An 18751-nucleotide genomic window follows, 5' to 3' on the forward strand; every position below is an offset into this window, starting at 1 on the left:
AGAACCCCGCTTGAGGGTAACGGGAGCACTCAACCCACGCGGCGTGGCCAAGCCGGGAACAATAGGCCCACGAGGGCCCCCACCCCGAGAACAATGGCGGCGCCGAACCCTTCCTCGCCCCCCACCTCTACTCTCGCCACCTGGGCCCGCCCTGCCGCCCCCAGTCGCCCCTCCACCGCCCGGGAGCGAACTACAGGGCGTGGGGGAGGGGGTTTCTCTTCAAGTCTATGGGAGAGGGCAACCCTGCGGGGGATGTCCGAAGGGGTGGCGAACACCTCTGCTGTCTGGGGCGTTCGGGAGCCCGGCTACGGCGCGAAGCAGCAGGGAAGCCACACATCCCGGACACTTACCCCAATCACCACGGTCTCATCGCCTTTAAATTTGGGGATGAATTTGTCCCCTCGGAGAATCTCTGCTTCGTTGAGGGGCCGGAACCGGCACATCACTTTGATGCTGCATTCGGCTGGATCCGCCATCTCGGCCGGCGGCAGGGAGGGGGAGCGGGGAAGGGTGGGGGGCCGGGGCTCAGCAGGACAAGGGAGGAGGCCACGAACCGCACCGCCTGCAGCCTTCAACGAAGCTTCTCAGCAGGTCATCGCGAACTCGGCGGGTTGGGCAGCTCGGGCCGCTCCCCCACCGGGCAGGTTTCTATAAGCCTCCTGCCCCTCCGGTCCTGCAGACTTGCCTTCCCTGGCCTGGCCCCGGCCGGGCGCGGCGCTCCGGGCCCACCTGCCCGCGACCACGCGGCCGGCGGACTAGGCGATGCGCAGGGAGCGAGCCTCGCCCGGCTCAGACCTCCCGGGCTCCTGCGCGCTCAGCCATCCTGCATCAGCACCAGCGCGCTCCGCCACCTCCCCGGCCCGCCCCTTCGCCCCGCCCACCTCCGTCTCGCCCCGGGATGGTGACGTCACTGCAGAGATCCGCCCCGCCCTCGCCCCGACTCCAAGTGTGGAAGAATCCTGGGACTTGTAGTCTCTCCACTTGCTGGTGGAAGGACAAGGATGCTACTTACATTGGCTTTTGGGTACAACGGTAGATGCCACCTCCGAAAGCCAAGAACAGGGTGGAGGTCATATCCAGCATTCCCAGTTAAAATCTCTATATAAACCAGGTCTACATCCCCTCTTTACATGTTTTCATGATCTCCAAGGAAAAGCCTTAAATCAATGGCCAGCAGAAACGTTATAAAGCGTTTTGTAACTGTTTTGTAAGAGTTGTGATGAAATTAAGGGAAAAAAGCTTTGCATGAATATTTGAAGCCATCATTCCCTAAAATGCCTGCGCATACCAGTTCACAACATATGTTAGATCAGGGACTGCTTTAATATCTGATGAAAGTTGAGGACATTTTCCATAACAAGAACCAAAAACAAATTCATACACACCCACAGATTTTTCATGCTATTTCATGGGATTTGGGGACAACAAATGCCTGCCTGTGATTTTCAGGTTAAGAACCTCTTAATCACTATTCATGATAGTGAGGTTTACAGAACTTCTGTCTAATGCCAAAATAGAACCTGTAGAATAAGCAGAATATATACAGGATCAAGTTCTAAAGTCCTTTGCATAGTATAGAACCCATGATCAGATTTTTGTCTACTTGTTCGTCTCATCTCCTACACTTCTTGTTGTAATGTTTACACATTGACAAACTACTTGTGTCTTCCACCATTCACCGATTTCTGTGCTTGTTCTGATACTTTGTGCAGCCATTTGCTCTCTAGGAGTCATCCATTCATGCCTATTACTAAGTAAGCATATTAAATAGGGTTCACAGAGTAAAAACTAATAGAAACACAACTGGGGCCACTATGGAAAAAGGAGAATTTATCAGAAGAATCCAGATTATCTTGCTTATTCAAAAAATGATTAAACAATGGAGCCAGGGAACAGACAGGCTACCAACACACACTCTATTTCTTGTCCCTGTTTCCTCTTTGTATTGGCCTCATTCTCTCTCACTCCAGATCACTCCAACCAAAAGTCCCTGGGATTCATTCTTCAATATCTACCACAAGATAAGGATAGATGTCTGCTTGGTTTGGGTTTGGGAAAAAAAAAAAAAAAAAAAAAAACTAGGGAAAGCCTATGATTGGCATGGGCTTAGGTGTCTAGCCCTAGATGACTCAATCAGAGTGAAGAACTTTGCAAGATCTTTGAGGAATACCATAGTGGGAAGGTCCCAAAAGAAGAGGGAGGCCATTCCCAGAAAAAGAACATGGTGCTGAGCTGGCTAAACCATTAGATGTCCACTCTCCCTTTCCAGTGCTACCTTTTCCTCTTTGACTCAGCTCAACCCTCCTTCCTTAGGAAGGCTTCTCTGACTTACTAAATGCCCACAAAGGGTAGGTATCCTCCTTCTTCTACTCATAATCTCCTATGCACATCTCTATCACTACATTCTCATGGGCAATGATATCTGCCTCATCTTTATGTCTCTAGCATTTATTGCATAGTAGTGCGTGTTGTATAAGTAATCCAACCTAGAAGGAAGTGCTACCTGAATAAGTAAACAGCCCGGCCACTTACTAGATGTAAGACCCAAGGAAAGGTATTTAATTCCCTTAAGACTCCATTTTATCTCTATCATTGGAATAATAATCATCTCATAGAGGTTTTGAGGGAATTAGAAGAAATAATACTTTTGAGCATGTAGCATGGTGCCTGACGTGCACATAGTACAAACCCTTGAATGTTAGTGGTGGTGGTGGCGGTGGTGGTTGTTGCTGTTGTGTGTTGAACAAATGGTGGTAAAACAAAAGCGTTACTTAGTTTAAGGAATACATCTGTTGCTTTAATGCAAGTACACCTGGGAATACAGTTTTTCTGCCTAGCTGCGAAGACAGACCTACTAAAACAAACTTTCATAAGCCATTATGAGCAGCACCAATTTGATTTCCTGTCCTCAGATGCAGGGAAAGTAGCTTTAAAAAAGGCCCAAGCACCAAATTCTCATCATTTTAGTAGTTCTCAGGCTCTGACTCAAACATCTACCATCTTTTACAGTCACCTTCATGATATACTGGAGAGGTCAGCCCAATCCCCAGTTTCCCCAAACCCACAGAGGATTACCAGACCCTTATGCACATGGATAACCTGGGTGGAAAGACATGTGTGCCTCTGGATTCATTATTCATTTATTCATTCATCTATCTATTCATCAACTATTAACTGAGCAAATGACATTTGCTACCACAAAATATATAAAGTTAGGTTTATTAAATGAACTCTTTACCAGAGGGTTAATAAAGGGGGTACCTAGATTGCTCAGTTGGTTGAACATACAGTTCTTGGTTTCAGTACAGGTCATGACCTCAAGGTTGTGAGATAGAGCCTGACATCAGGCTCCACACTCAGCAGGGAGCTTGTTTGAGATTTTCTCTCTCCCTCTGCTCCTTCTACTACTCATTCTCTTTTTCTCAAAGTAAATTAATTAATTTCAAAAGAAAGTTTGATAAAGACTTCCCCTGTCACCTCCTGCCCACGTGCAATTTGAGCGGAAGTTACAAAATAAATCATTACCCTCAAGAAGCATAGAAACAAGTTAGATATCCTGGGTAGACAGCTCAGTGGTGGCTAAGAAGGAATAATCAAAGGGATGAAGGTTAAAAAAAAAAAAAAAGAAAAGGAGGTGGACTAGGCAGGATTGAAAAATCCTAGGGAAAGTCTATGATTGGCCCGCACTTAAAAATACTGAAACACAGGGGTGCCTTGGTGGCTCAGTGGGTTAAAGCCTCTGCTTTCAGCTCAGGTCATGATCCCAGGGTCCTGGGATCAAGCCCCGAGTTGGGCTCTCTGCTCAGCAGGGAGCCTGCTTTCTCCTCTCTCTGCCTGTCTCTCTGCCTACTTGTGATCTCTCTCTGTCAAATAAATAAATAAAACCTTAAAAAAAAATACTCAAACACAGAAAACAAAAGAGAAAATAGATAAACTAAACAACATCAAAATGATACACTTTTATATATCAAAGGATACTATTAACAGAGTGAAAAGGCAACTCACAGAATGGAAGAAGATATTTGTAAATCATATACTGATTAAGGGGTATCCAGCATATATAAAGAACTACCACAAATCAACCATAAAAGAAAATCTGATTTTAAAATGGGCAAAGGACTTTAATAGGTATTTCTCCAAAGAAAATATACAAATGGCCAATAAGCACAGAAAAAGATATTCAATGTCACTAATCTTACAGAAACGCAAATCAAAACCACAATGAAATACCACATCACATCCATTAGAAAGGCTATTATAGACCACCACCAACCAACACAGAAAATGAGTGTTGAAGAAGATGTGGAGAAATCAAAACTCTTGTGCACTGTTGGTGGGAACATAAAATGGTGCAGACACTATAGAACTCCTCAAAAAATTAAAAATAGATTAACAGATGATCCTAATTCTACTTCTGCATATATATTCCAAAGAATTAAATCAGGGACTCAGATATTTGTACACCCATGTTCATAGCAACATTATTCTCACTAACTAAAATGTGGAAGCAAACCAAGTATACATCTATGAATGAATGAATAAATACAATGTGGTATAGACATACAATATAATGTTTTTCAGACTTAAAAATAAATTCTGACATATGCTACAATATGTATGAACCTTGAGGAAATTGTGTTAAGGGAAATAAGAAAGTCACAAGAAGATAAATATCTATCATGCCACTTAGAGGATTCAAATTTATAGATAGAAAGTAGAATGGTAGTTGCCAGGGGCATGAGGGAAGGGGGAATGGGGAGTTATTATTTAATAAGTATGGAGTTTTAGTTTGGGAAAAAAAATGTTCTGGAGATTGATGGCAGTAATGATTGCATAACAATGTGAAGGTACCTAATACCACTGAACTGTACACTTAATAATAGTTAAAATAGCAAATTTAATGCTATAAAATATGTATTTTTTATTGTGGTATATTTTACCATAGTTTTAAAAAGATAGAAACCCTTATGTACTGTTGGTAGGAAAGTAAACTGGTGCAACCATTATGGAAAACAGGATGGAGGTTCTTCAAAAAAAATTTTTTAATGGAGCTACCATATGACCCAGCAATTCCACTTCTGGGTATTTATCCAAAGGAAATGAAATCACTGTCTCAAAGAGATGTATGCACTCCTATGCTCATTGCAGCATTATTTACAATAGCCATAATAGGGAAACAGCTCAAGTGGCCATCAAGAAATGAATGGATAGGGGGCACCTGGGTGGCTCAGTGGGTTAAGCCTCTGCCTTTGGCTCATGTCATGATCTCAGGGTCCCGGGATCGAGCCCTGCATCGGGATCCCTGCTTCCCCTTCTCTCTCTCTGCCTGCCTCTCTGTCTGCCTCTCTGCATACTTGTGATCTCTGTCTGTCAAATAAATAAATAAAATCTTTAAAAAAAAAGAAATGAATGGATAAAGAAAACACACACACACACGTGAGTGAATATTAACACACGTGAGTGAATATTATTCAGCCATAAAAATATACTGCCATTCGCAACAACATGAATGGACCTTGATGGCATTATGCCAAGTAAAATAAGTCAGGCAGAGAAAGATGGCTACTATATGATCTCACTTATATGTAGAAACTAAACAAACAAAGAAAAACGAACTCACAGACACAGTGAACAAGTTGGTGGTTGCCAGGGGCAAGGAGTAGGGGTGGGGGAATTGGAAGATGGGAGCCAAAAGTACAAACTTCCAGTTATAAGATAAGTAAGTCCTAGGGATGTTATGTATGGTAATGATAGTTAACAATACTGTGTTGCATATTTGAAAGTTGCCAAGAGAATAGAGCTCTCCTCACAAGAAAAAAATTTGTCACTACGTATGGGGACATAGGTTAACTAAACTCATTGTGGGGATCACTCCACAATATATACATATATCTTGTCATTAAGCTGTGAATCTGAAATTAATACAACATGTCAATTGTATCTCAATTTTTAAAAACCTATAACATCAAAAGAACAAGAAATTGACCTTTGAAAACTTTCCTGAATATCTCTGCTTTGGCACCTGAGCACTTGCTGCCTTGCAATGATGTTCCTGTTATTGTCTGGTACCATTCTCTAGTGCTTTCCATTTCACAGCTCTTTCTGTTAAATGTCTTGAGTGTGTCTTGCACCTGTATCTATGTAGTGGGGACCATGCATTACTTACATGCTTGATAGATCATTTCTGAATGATCAATCCATGTCCATCACGATCATGATAATGGCAAGGACAAATGAATTGAATATATGAACCTGAAAATAAGTTGCCTTGTAGATGGAGCCTTGGGCTCAGGACCTACATTTTTCATTCCTGTTCTGCTGCTAATGAGTTCTATAACTTTGGAAAATGTATTCAGCTTCTCTGAATGAATTTTTTTTTATTCCATCTGTTGAAATGGCGCTAAAAATATTATCTATTCTGGATAAGTGAGAATTAAATGAGAGATTTGTGAGAAAATGGTTTGGAAGTGAAGTCTGGGAGAGATTGTGAAGAGATTGGGGGAATCACCCCTCCCAAGAAAACATGAGAAAAAGGGAAAAAAATGTATCGATTAATATAAAGTTAATCATTCCAAGGCTTGGCATGATGCCAGGCACAAAGTAGCAACTCAATAAATGTTTTTCATGCGGTCATTCATAAATAGGAATTTCCAGGGCACCTGGGTGGCTCAGTCATTAACCAGCTGCCTTCAGCTCAGGCCCTGATCCCAGGGTGCAGGGATCAAGCCCCTCATCTTGCTCCCTGCTCAGCAGGAAACCTGTTCTCCCTCTCCCTCTCCCACTCCCCCTGCTTGTGTTCCCTCTCTCGCTGTCTCTCTCTCTCTCTCTGTCAAATAAATAAATAAGATATTTTTAACGAATGATCAAAAATATGAATTTCCCATTATAGAAATGAATCCACCAAGGACCCTAGTGAATGAGTCATTTCTGCAAGGGAATGATTAAGTCTGGCTGCCCTGATGTTGGTTCCTGCTTCAATTAACAGGTGTGGAATGCTCGTCCAGAACAGTACCCACTCCACACCACTCTCTCCTGCCCCGGCAAGGTCTTCCCCAAGCAGGGATTTATGGGTCCTTGGAAGGCAGTTAGCCAACTCATTGGGTAGCACAGGGTAAGGGCCTCAGACAGACTGGAAGTTTTCTAACCACATTTTCATCCAGTGCCTCCACCAGCAACACTTTCATGGCCTTCAAACATCACTGCTGAGATAAAACAGAGAGTGGGTCATTCAGGCAACGATGAACAGTCTTGCTTTGACTTGCCGGAGCCTGTAGAAATCAAGGCCGAAGCACTGAATTCTCCCCGACATTCCCATTGTCTCCTGAGTTATCAGGATCTTTTTGTAAGAACGCTGCTTCTCTCTACTCAGCTCACTCCTAGAGAGCAGTTTCTGTCCCAGTCTCTACTGCCAGTAAGAAGTGTAAATTGAAGCAATTATCTGGATTGTTCAAGGAAAAAAAAAAGCTTCAGAAATGCTTCTGCCTGAGTGATCTAGGTAATTGCTTCAATTTTCACATCAGCTCCCCATCTTCGGCAGTCACTAGGGTAGCCATTTAACTCAAACCCTGGGGTCTGCTGGTCCCCATGTGGGTTTAATCATTTCTGATTGCCCAGGCCCTGCTTCATTCCTATAAGTACAAAAAATACCTGGCCACAGTGAAGATTAAAAACCAAATGAACAGATGAAAATATTTTTAAAGATGTTGAAAAAATCCCTTAAAAACCTGTGAAACTCCTCTATTGGCATAGAATAGAATATCTGGATGTCTTTTAAGATACAGCACCTCAGTTCAAGATGTCCAGGTAACCCGGCTCAGTGGGAAAGAAGCAAAGGCCATCGTCTCCCTTTAACACGGTATTAGCTGATCTGAGGGGGAAGCCCGCTCTCTGTCTAGCAGACACATCAACTGAGATTTATTGTACTAGATTCTACTTTTAGTATTAATTCTTACAGAAAAAAATTCAGGGCTTTGGACGAATAAAATGCAAAACCACTTATTCTAAGGAGGGAGAGGAGATGAGAAAGAAAAGCTAAACTCTGTGTGTTGGGGGTGGGAGTGGGAGCACCACAGCTGGGCACTGGCAGTCCCAGAGCAGAACGCAGGCTCCAGGCACCAGCCCTGATTAGGAGCCGAGCCTCAGGAGGTGAGGGACATGGACGCCCTCCCTGCCTTTTTGAGAGCTACCTCAGCACGATCCCAGTGTGGCCTGTGGGTTGGCAACGTCCTCTTCTTCCAGCAATTGTGCCGAAGTACACTCTCGCCCTGTCTGGAGACAGAATTCCACACTTCCTCTCGCACATCTACTCCCAGGAAAGCATGAAGAAGTATTGTAAACTTTGCTCAAAATGTCCGAGGACTCACAGATGAGGATTTCTATTACATACCCCATGCGGACCTACTTAAAAATCAACAGAGACTTCATATCTTCAAAATACCATGTCCACTGTGCACCACAGAGGGTCCCTTTCCTTCCTGACACCCATGTGACTCTTCTCTCCTGGCCCTGACTTCTCACGCCCAGCTCCTATCCAGTGACAGAGCCAATCTACGGCGTTCCAGCTCTGTCCCAGGTTTGTCATCCCAAACTCATCGCAATGCTCAACAAAGCACAGGGGACTCCTCTAGACAGCAGCTGATCCTCCTCAGACACTGTGGGAAAGAAGAATAAATATAAACATGTTCTGTAACCCACAGTGAAGAAATACAGCAGCACCCTCTGTAAGCAGTGTCTTGGAAACATATTAAAGACACCTGAGATTTCCAAGGTTCATGTAGTTCCCTATAGAGGGCCTCCTTTACTTTTTGAGGTAGTAAATGAGATGGGGGGTTCAATAAAAGTCAAAGAAATAGTATCCAAAGAGAAGAAGTCTTTTTTTCCCCCAGCAATTGTGTTAGTTATCACTGTGTAACAAATTACCCCCAACCTAAAAGCTTAAAACATTTGTTATTTCACAGTGAGTCAGGCATCTGGGCATCACTTAGCCGAGCACTGTGGCCCAGGTTTTTTCTCTAATACAGCCAGGGTTATAACCATCTCAAGGCTCAACTAGGAAAGGATCCACTTCCAAGCTTGCTCTTGTGGGTTTTGGTAGAATTCCACTCCTCACTGACCGTTGGCTACCCTTAGCTCCTTGTCATGTAAACCTCCCAAGAGCAAAAGGCATCAACAGAACAAGTGAGAGAGAACAAAACAAGATGGCTCTCAGTTTTGTTCTGTTTTGTTTTAAAACTTTACTTATGTATTTTAAAGAGGGAGAGTGTGCACAGGCTCCTGAGCAGGGGGAGGGACAGAGGGAGAGGGGAGGTAGCCTCCCTACTAAATGCAGAACCCTATTCAGGGCTGGATTCCACCACCTAGAGATCAGGACCTAAGCTCCTGAGCTCCTGAGCTCAACCAATTACATGACCAGGTGCCCCCAATATCACAATTTTTTATAGCTTAAACTTATCCATTCCTTTTGTCATGCTTCATTGATTAGATGCAAACCACTGGTCCAGCACACTTTCAAAAGGAAGGTATTCCACATAGGTGTGACTAACAGGAGGCATAGATCAATGAGGCTATTTTAGAAGGTTTAACAACCAATAAATAAATTAACTGTCACTTACTAATCACTTATGCTGAAACCGGGCAGAGAGTAGAATCAAGCAATACAACTTTGGAAACAGACCTTTCTCTCAAAAAGAGTTTCATTCTAGGTGGGAGATAAGATATACAGTGATTAAAAGAAAAATAACAACCATTCTAAGGCAAGAAAAAAAAAACACAAAAAGCAAAACCAAAAAAACCCCTGAGATAGCTATCATTAAAGGAAAAAAGCAATACATTAAATTTCACAAAAATACAAAATCGTAGGGGCACCTGGGTGGCTCAGTCAGTTAAGCATCTGCCTTCAGCTTAGGTCATGATCCCAGGGTCCTGGGATCAAGCCCTGCATTGGGCTCCCTGCTCAGGGGGAAGCTTCACTCTCTCCCTCTGCTGCTCCTCCTGCTTGTGCTCACTCTCTCACACACTCTCTCTGTCTCTCTCTGTCAGATAAACAAATAAAATCCTTTTAAAAAATATAAGATCCTATACCTCAAACATCATATACAGTAATAAAATAAAACAATCCACTAAGGAAGCGTTTTGCAACATATAAGACAAAGAGACAGTATCTTTAATAAAGAATTCTTATAAATCAATGGGACAGTCGTAGTGCACAATAGAAAACCTAGCCCAGAACATAAAAGCTCAATATACAAAAGAATTACAAATTATCTGTAAATGCATGAAAAATTATTCCACCTCATTAGTAGCCAAAATAATGTCTATTACACTGACAAAGTTACAAAGAGTAATAACCTGCAATATTGTAATATATACAGAGAAGGTAACCTTCTCTTACCCTACAGGTACAAAGGTAGATGTGTTTAATTTTTCTGGGAGGCTAACATGAAACAAACCCTGAAAAAATGGACAGGTACAGACTTCCCACTAAAGTAACAGTGATACCAGACATGAAAGCACTTGTACCTTTAGGGAACAGGAAGTACGAAATGGGATGGAGATATCTGGGGACTAAAACTGGAAGGTGAGGGACGCCTGGGTGGCTCAGTTGGTTAGGCAGCTGCCTTTGGCTCAGGTCATGATCCCGGCGTCCTGGGATCGAGTCCCACATCGGGCTCCTTGCTCCGCGGGGAGCCTGCCTCTCCCTCTGACTCTGCCTGCCACTCTGCCTGTGCTCTCTCTCTCTCTCTCTGACAAATGGATAAATAAAATCTTTAAAAAAAAAAAAAAAACTGGAAGGTGAATTTGTGCCAAATCATCGAGAGCTTGGACAACAGATCATGGTGTCTGAGTGGTGTTCAACCGGTAGTGGGAAGTCACTGGAAGTTTTTAAGTGGGAGAGTCATGTGATATAAGAAGAGTTCTAAGCCCAGTTGGAGGCATCAACGAGACAGGAATCTAGAAATAAAATTGGACAGACTCATCTCTCTCTCTACAGGATCTCTGCTCCTCTCCCTCTGGCTTCACTGTCCAGGAGATCCAAATAGATACCCTTCTTACTGAATGGAAACTTGGGTGACTAGCTCTAGCCTTTTAGACTCTTTTGATCTCAGACATCTGAAGCCTATCAGCATGATCCAAAGGGAGAGAGATATCGCCTCCCATCAGGCATGGAACCAGACACACACCACAAAGGGCAGCAATGGAAGTACATAATCCAGGGTGTGTCACTTAGGATTTCTAGGGTTGCAAGCGACAGACGTTTACTTGAGTTAGCTCAAGCAAAAGTGGAAAAGGAATTAATTGTAATTCTTGATGAAGTAAGGCTGGACTGCAACTGGGCTCAGAAATAAACTAGAATCAAGGACTTGAATATTGTAAAGTTTTCTGTCTCGTCTTTGCTTCTTTCTGGGCACATGCTTTCTTCCTTTTCTCTTTGCCTACTGGGTTCTTTGGCTTCTCTAGGCTGTATCACAGAATAGTCAGCTTGGCTAGCTCGAATGCTTGTATATAAAACAAGCTGGAGAATTACAAAAGCTCTGTGTCTCTCAGCCCCAATATCAGTGTCTGGGGAAGGACTCTGATGGGTTCCGCTCAGGTAAGCTCCTCTGTTGGACAAATCAACTCAGCCGAAGGGCGACATCATGTTCAACAATCATGACTGTCAGAAGTAATCCCTTAACCCAGTGGACTGGGGTGGGGGTGGCTGAATGGGCAGGTCCCAGGAAGGGGGAAGCACTGGAAAAACACCATGGTGTTGGTTTCAACGGAACTTGGAGAGTAACAGAGGCCATGAGAGAGACGTCATCTTGCCCCTACAGAATTGTTGCTGATACAGCAGTATTCAATACTGTACGCCCTCCATAATATCCTTCATTTCAGATTCAATTCTACCAGTCAAATGTCCCCACTTTCTGTTCCTCTCTGACCACTTCTCTCTCTCCCTCTCTCTCTCTCTCACACACACACACACACACGCACACTCGCACACCTGCAGAGACAGAGAGAGACTACCTAAGACAGACAGTAAAATCCAGAGCTAACAGAGTCCTGAGATGCCCACCAGTAAACCTGCCACCATCAGTCTCTGCTTCGGGATGCCAGCTGACTCACTTGGTCCAGCAGCCCTGTAGATAGCTTATAGGTGGCTCTATTTTGTCCTTAAATGACCCATTTCCTTTTGAGAGAAGATGAACTGAACTGAAAAGAATTAACTGGATAAGACGCTTTAAACTGACCCAGAAAAGATATGAGTTTGACAGAGGACTTAAAAAACCCAACCCTGAAAACACTTCGTGAAGCTTCCAGGCTCTGCCAGTATAAACACATAGTTGTGAGCAGGGTGACAGCTTGAACCCATTTGGCAAATGATTCCCCAGCCCCATTTGAAGGACTTTTACTCCTACAATACACATGTTGGCAATTCAGCTTTTGAATCCTGATTAATGAAAATGAGTTGAGTTTATGTTGCTTCTTTGTCCACTTTTACAGGCATTCATCTGTCCACCTCAGCAAAATACTAGCATTCAAAATGTGAACTCTAGGGCCCATTTTATTTTATTTAATCCATACTACAAGTACTCAGTTATATGTGTGTATATTTATATTAATACATGTACATATTACATATATGTGATGGAGATCTTTGTTACAGTGTTTTGAAAAAATTATTCATTGACTCCTTTATTCCATAGCTATCCCCAGACATTCATTCACTCCACAAGTATTTATACAGATACTGTTCTGGGTGCTGGGGATGCATCAGGATAGACAGAATCCAAGCCCTCATCATCCTACATCCTACTGGAAGAGGCAGACAAACAAATAATAAGTGTGTGCCATGATACATCACACAGTAATACAAGCACTGAAGAAAAGTAAAGAAGGGTAAAATGCTAATGAGGAATGGTGGTTTCTATTCCAGTTCAGGCAATAAGGAGTCACAAGAAATTTGGAGAGATGTTTCAATCCTTAAACTATTTTTTTTTAAGATTTTATTTATTTATTTGACAGAGAGAGAGTTCATAAGTAGGCAGAAAGGAAGGCAGAGAGAGAAGAGGAAGCAGGCTCCCTGCTGAGCAGAGAGCCCGATGCAGGGCTCGATCCCAGGACCCTGAGATCATGACCTGAGCCGAAGGCAGAGGCTTTAACTCAATGAGCCACCCAAACGCCCCCAATCCTTAAACTCTTAACACAAGAAGAAACATAAGGGAAGACACACAAACAAATACACACACACACACACACACACACACACACAAACACACGCGCACAACGAAAGAATGTAGGGAAGGATTTAGAAGCAGAGGGATGACACTAGTTAGCTACTGCTGAGTCACAAACCATTCCAAAAGGCAGTGGCCTAGAACAAGAACCATTTGTTATTTCTCAGCAGACTTGGGGGCCCTGGGCAGTTCTGTTAAGCTGGGCTCCCTCACATTTCAGGTGATCATCTGGTTGTCAGTTGGTTCTAAGATGCTCTTGGCTCTTCTCCAAATATCTCTCACATCCCTCGTGGTGGAAGCCAGGCATGATGTCAGGGCAAGAGAGAGGTGTGAGAATGAGCAAGCCCAACCGTGTATGGGGTTAGTGCAATTGTACATGTACTTTTCAAGCCTCTGCTTGCCTCGCATTTGCTAACATCAGTCACATCAAACCACATGGCTGAGACAAGAGACACAGTGAGAGGTGACCACAAAGTTCTAGGACCAAGGGTGTAAATAAGGACTGAACTCTGTCCCACTCCAATCCATATGTTGGAGTCCTAACCTCCAATATGACTGTATCTAGAGATAAAGGATCTTTCAGAAGGTAATTAAGTTAAACAAGGTCATAATAGCGGGGTTCTAACCTGATAGGGTTATCATCTGATAGGACTGTGGCCTTCTAAGAAGAGGAAGCAAGAAATCCCTTTCTCCTTCTCTACCATGGGAGGACTCAGTGAGAAGATGGCCATCGGAAGCCAGGAAGAAACCTCTCACCAGAACCTGACCCTGCCAGCACCTTGACCTTGGACTTCTCAGCCTCCAGAGCTGTGAGAAAATTGCTTTATTGTTTAGCCCCCCAGGCTCTGGTATTTTGTTATGGCTGCCTGAGCTCACTAGGATAAGTGTGGACACATAAAAACCATTTACCACCACAAGAAGGGAAAAGGGAAGAAGATAGGCAGGGAGAAAGAGAAGTTTGCTTCTTTTAAAATGCGTGTAGTTGAAAAGAGGAACACATTTCCCTCTCCTTCAGAAAGTGGGTCGTGTGCTCTGTGACCATCTGCAACCCCCATCTGCAAGCAGAAGGCAGTGAGAAGGTGAAGAGGATTGGGACCAGGCAGAAAGGGACCAGGACTGCCTCACTTCATTCCAAAAACACTTAGAAATGGTTTGGGGATTTTCCATGCTTAGAACAAAACAAAGTGCTGTGTGGAAGGTTTTCATTCCACCTGGACAGCTCTCATCACAGCCTATTCTCTTCCTATCTTCAGAATGTCAGGTAAGCCTTAGGAATACATTTAAAAATCAAAAGATGTCCTTCTACTTAATAGACTTTGAGGACAACTATAGGCATCCCTACTTTAAAATATAAATATGAGACACCTGGGTGGCTCTGTCAGTTAAGCTTATGAGTTGGTTTCAGCTCAGGTCATGATCTCGAGGTCATGAGATCAAGCCCCGTGTTGGGTTCCACACTAAGCTGGGAGTCTGTTGGAAAGTCTCTCCCTTTCCCTCTGCTCCTCCTGCTTGTGGTCTCTCGGTCTCTGTCTAAAATAAATAAATAAATCTTTAAAAACATCTATATAAATATAACATTGGTTTTAACTAACAAGCCCACCTTAATATACCTTGGGTTGAGTTACTGCAAAAATCCTAATCAAAAGAGTTTATTCATTCATTTGATGGCACTGATCACAAGACTCTGTCCTAGGAGCTCTAAGGCCTCCTCTAACTCAAAAATGAAATGTATCTTCTTGCTAGCCCAGGAGCTACTAAGAGAAGCATGATAAGTAAGACGTGGTTCCTGTGTTTCCAGTGGAGGAAGACAGACATGGAAAATAATCAACAGTGTGAATGTTGGGCTTGCCTTGGTAAGTGGACCTGGGGCATTTACAGACAAAAGCCATGTTCTTGTGGGAGGGATGTAGGGTCTCCCCCAGGAGTTGGAGTGGACAGTCCAGCCACTTTCACTACCCTGGAAGAGGGAGCCAAGTCTCAGGTAGGTGGGAGACTATGGTTCAGGTTCTCAAGAGCCCTCCCTGTTTGGAAGCTTGGACAACAGGTGGTCCAGGGGTGGTGGGACCTCAGAGTGTAGGGCCGCATCACTGCAAACTCCTGTATATAACCCAAAGATCCCTTTCTCTGTTTTCAGGCATTCGGAGTGGGAGAAGGAAGTTGAAAGAGTGAGTATTGCTTCTCTTCCACCAGGAGAGCCTGCTCACCATGGAATGAAGGCACATGCCTCAGTGACTCAGGGAAGGTCCTTTCCTGGCTTCCTCATCTCTGGACATTGGCAGAGTGGCTTCCATAAATTCTGACTCTGTGGAGATCCCAACATACCTGCCAGCCTGCTGGGACTCCCTGGCTCCAGAGGAAGATTGCTTCTGGTGGAAAATCTCTGTAAAGCAAAGAGAGATGTGTAAGGTGGAAAAGGCAGCTGAGTCTTGGGTTGAGTGCCCTAGAGGCAGAGCTTGAGATGGGCATCCACGTGGAAGTAGGTTCTTGGAGTGAGGGATGCAGGGAGTGAGGCATAAGACAGCCTGGTCCCACCACAAAACTCGGGCATACAAATTGTCCCACCTGGAGGCAAGGGGGTAGTGTTGTCTACCCTTGTGTCAGTCACCAGCTGTGTGCTGTACCCTCCGGGCAGGGAACTGTTCGCAGCTAACACTCCGGGAGGCTGGGGAGGGGAGCACAGCTGGTGAGAGGGTCTGGATGGGGCACAGTGGTGTCTACAATGTGGGGACATACTCAGCAGAGAGAAGGACCCACATGTGTAAAGAGCATGTTGTGTTTGGAGATCAATTTTGCTTTTGTGTAAATTATGACAGTATAAGTTAATACTCCATCAAGTCATGCAGATGAAAGTACAGGCCTCCTGTAAGGTGCCAGTGAAATGTCCCATAGCCATTGTTCTCACAGGCTTGATGTGAAGGCCACCTGAGGCCCAACAGACAAAATGTTACTCCAGAAACTCGAAAAGCTCTATGCATGTGTCAATAATTTAAGATACACTTAACAAGCATTAGGATTGTGTCCTTTATGCCAGGCACTGTGCTAGACAGTCGGGATACAGCAGGGATACAGAACCTGTGATTTAGTGCAGGAAGCAGACATCACAGACCTACAAACACCTACTGAATTGCAACAGTGGCAGATACTTTGGAAAGGCAAGTGCAGGATGCATGGTGGTATGGTTTGGAGGACTGAGGTGATTAGGGGAGGGTTCACTGAGCAAATGCCATTTAAACTAAGATGGTGGGAGAATAAGGAATAAAATGTATGAAAAATGTGAGGGTGAGGATATTGGTGGTTTCCAGGGGAAAAAAAGAAACTTGTGTGTTTGGAGCAGACAGACAAACCTGGGCCAGATAGTTCAAGGAGCAGAGGTTGAACCATGGAGATTTGATTTTCAGAATTAGATCAATAGGCAGGTCTACCCATAGATGGGTAGATCCATAGGTGTGTAGAGAGAGGATGGATAGATATAGAATAGACTCTGTCATCTATCTACTTGCTAATGCTGTCATACACAGAGATTCTTGATTCATCTCCTTCCACTTACCCTCTTCTATTTATTTTTAAAAAATAGGCTCCATGCTGGCTATGGAGCCCAGTGAGGGGCTTCAACTCATGACCCTGAGAACAAGACCTGAGCTGAAATCAAGAGTTGGATGCTTAACCAGCTGAGCCACATAGGCACCCTCTCCTAGCTCCTTTTAGATGTTTTCAGACACGTGTTTTCAATAGATACTAACATCTGTTACAAATTGTCACTTTCAGAGCACTTGATTTCAGGTAAGATATATTTATTTACTACTTACCCACATCATTATATCCACTAAATTCTTTTTTTTTTTTAAGATTTTATTTATTTGACAGAGATCGCAAGTAGGCAGAGAGGCAGGCAGAGAAAGAGGAAGGGAAGCAGGCTCGCTGCTGAGCAGAGAGCCCGATGCAGGGCTCGATCCCAGGACCCTGAGATCATGACCTGAGCCGAAGGCAGAGGCTTTAACCCACTGAGCCACCCAGGCGCCCCTATCCACTAAATTCTTTATCTAAAATGTCTTTCCTATATATCCCTTCCTTTTAACAATCATCCCAGACTAAGCCATTACGACATCACACCAAAATTACTGCAGTAGCTTCTTCACTGATCATTCTGGCCCTATACACACTGCTCTCACATTTTTTCTTCCAATAGCCACTCTAAAACGTAATTCCACTTTTATTAGTCCATAAACTATAGCCAATGTGGTAAAGCAACAAACAGAAATGAGAGGCACAGGTGTAGAAAAATTGGAGGTAAAATTATACATAATTGGAGGAAAGATGATTATTCACCCCTCCCCCTTATGTATTTCACTACCTAATTGCAGGAAAGATGACTATTTAGTTATAAGAGTTAGCTAAAAAGCTAATAGACCTACTATAAGAGTTCAATAAAGTAGCCAGATGAAAAATAAATATATGAAATCACCCTTTTTCTATTCATCAGAAATATTCAGTTTCATAAGGGAGACGAAATGCCAGTTGATGAGAACTCAGGGTTTCCTGTAGAGGTGGAGAGAAGTGGACGCTTTCCTCTAGCAGACAGTAAGGGGAGTAAGACCCAGGCTCTGGAACTGCATGGCATGGATTTCTATCTTAACTCCACTTCGTCCTAGCTGAGTGACTTTGGGCTACCTAATCTCTCTGTGCCTCAGTTTCCTCATCTGTAAAATGGGGATGATACTCGTGTTACTTCAAAGGTTATTATGTAGATTAATGATATAATGAGATATCTATTATGAAGATAATGAAATAATGATATATTATTATTTTTTAATTATTAACTCTCAGCCACACTTTATCACCTGTCCTGAAATTTTGCATTAAGCCCCAAGGCCAACAAATTCTTCCACGAAAACAATTCTAGTAGCTCTTAACCTCCATCCCTTTGATTAACATAGATGCTCAACGCAAGTCCAAGACTCAGGCACTGTTCTAGTTCTCCATCATTATTACTGCTCCATCCTTAGTTAAGGGAATTCTCTCCAAAAGCAAGGAAAGCACGTACGGATATGACTCCGTATCCAGCAAGGACAAAATTTCATTATCTTAAATTCTAAGGTGGGGCACCTTTATGGCTCATCAGGTAAGCATCTGCCTTCGACTCAGGTTATGATCCTGGGGTCCTGGGATCAAGCCCTGTGTTGGGCTCTCTGCTCAGCAGGGAGTTTGCTTCTGCCTCTCTCTGCTGCTTGCCCTGTTTGTGCTCTCACTCACTCTTCCTCTCAAATAAATTTTTAAAATCTTTTTAAAAATTCTAAGAAAGTTTAGCTCTTTGGAACTAATCTCAAACACTTTCAATTAGAAGAGGATACTTACATTACCAAAATTTCCACTTGAATGTAATTCTAGGTCCAAAAGAATTCTCTGTAAGTAAATGACTCATTTTAATGACAGAAGTTGTTTGGTTTTTATCCTCTTAATTATCAAGGTTTCAAAAAATGTTAAAATCCAGGTCTCAGCTTGGACGTGCCAGATACAGATGAGCACTACCTTCATAT

General features: G+C 43.4%; 1 protein-coding gene across 1 annotated transcript in view; it reads right to left on the reverse strand.

The window, feature by feature from the left end:
- Window positions 1-491, reverse strand: part of KIF5C (kinesin family member 5C) — a 156533-nt gene extending 156042 nt beyond the window's left edge. Inside the window, exon 1 of the mRNA XM_044242511.1 lies at window positions 351-491. Coding sequence (XP_044098446.1) covers window positions 351-476 — 126 coding nt within the window. The 5' untranslated portion in view covers window positions 477-491. The remainder of the gene's footprint in view (window positions 1-350) is intronic.
- Window positions 492-18751: the final 18260 nt, after the last annotated feature.

This window comes from Neovison vison, chromosome 3 (assembly GCF_020171115.1).
Source record: "Neovison vison isolate M4711 chromosome 3, ASM_NN_V1, whole genome shotgun sequence".
In the NCBI taxonomy this organism is placed as follows: Eukaryota; Metazoa; Chordata; class Mammalia; order Carnivora; family Mustelidae; genus Neogale; species Neogale vison.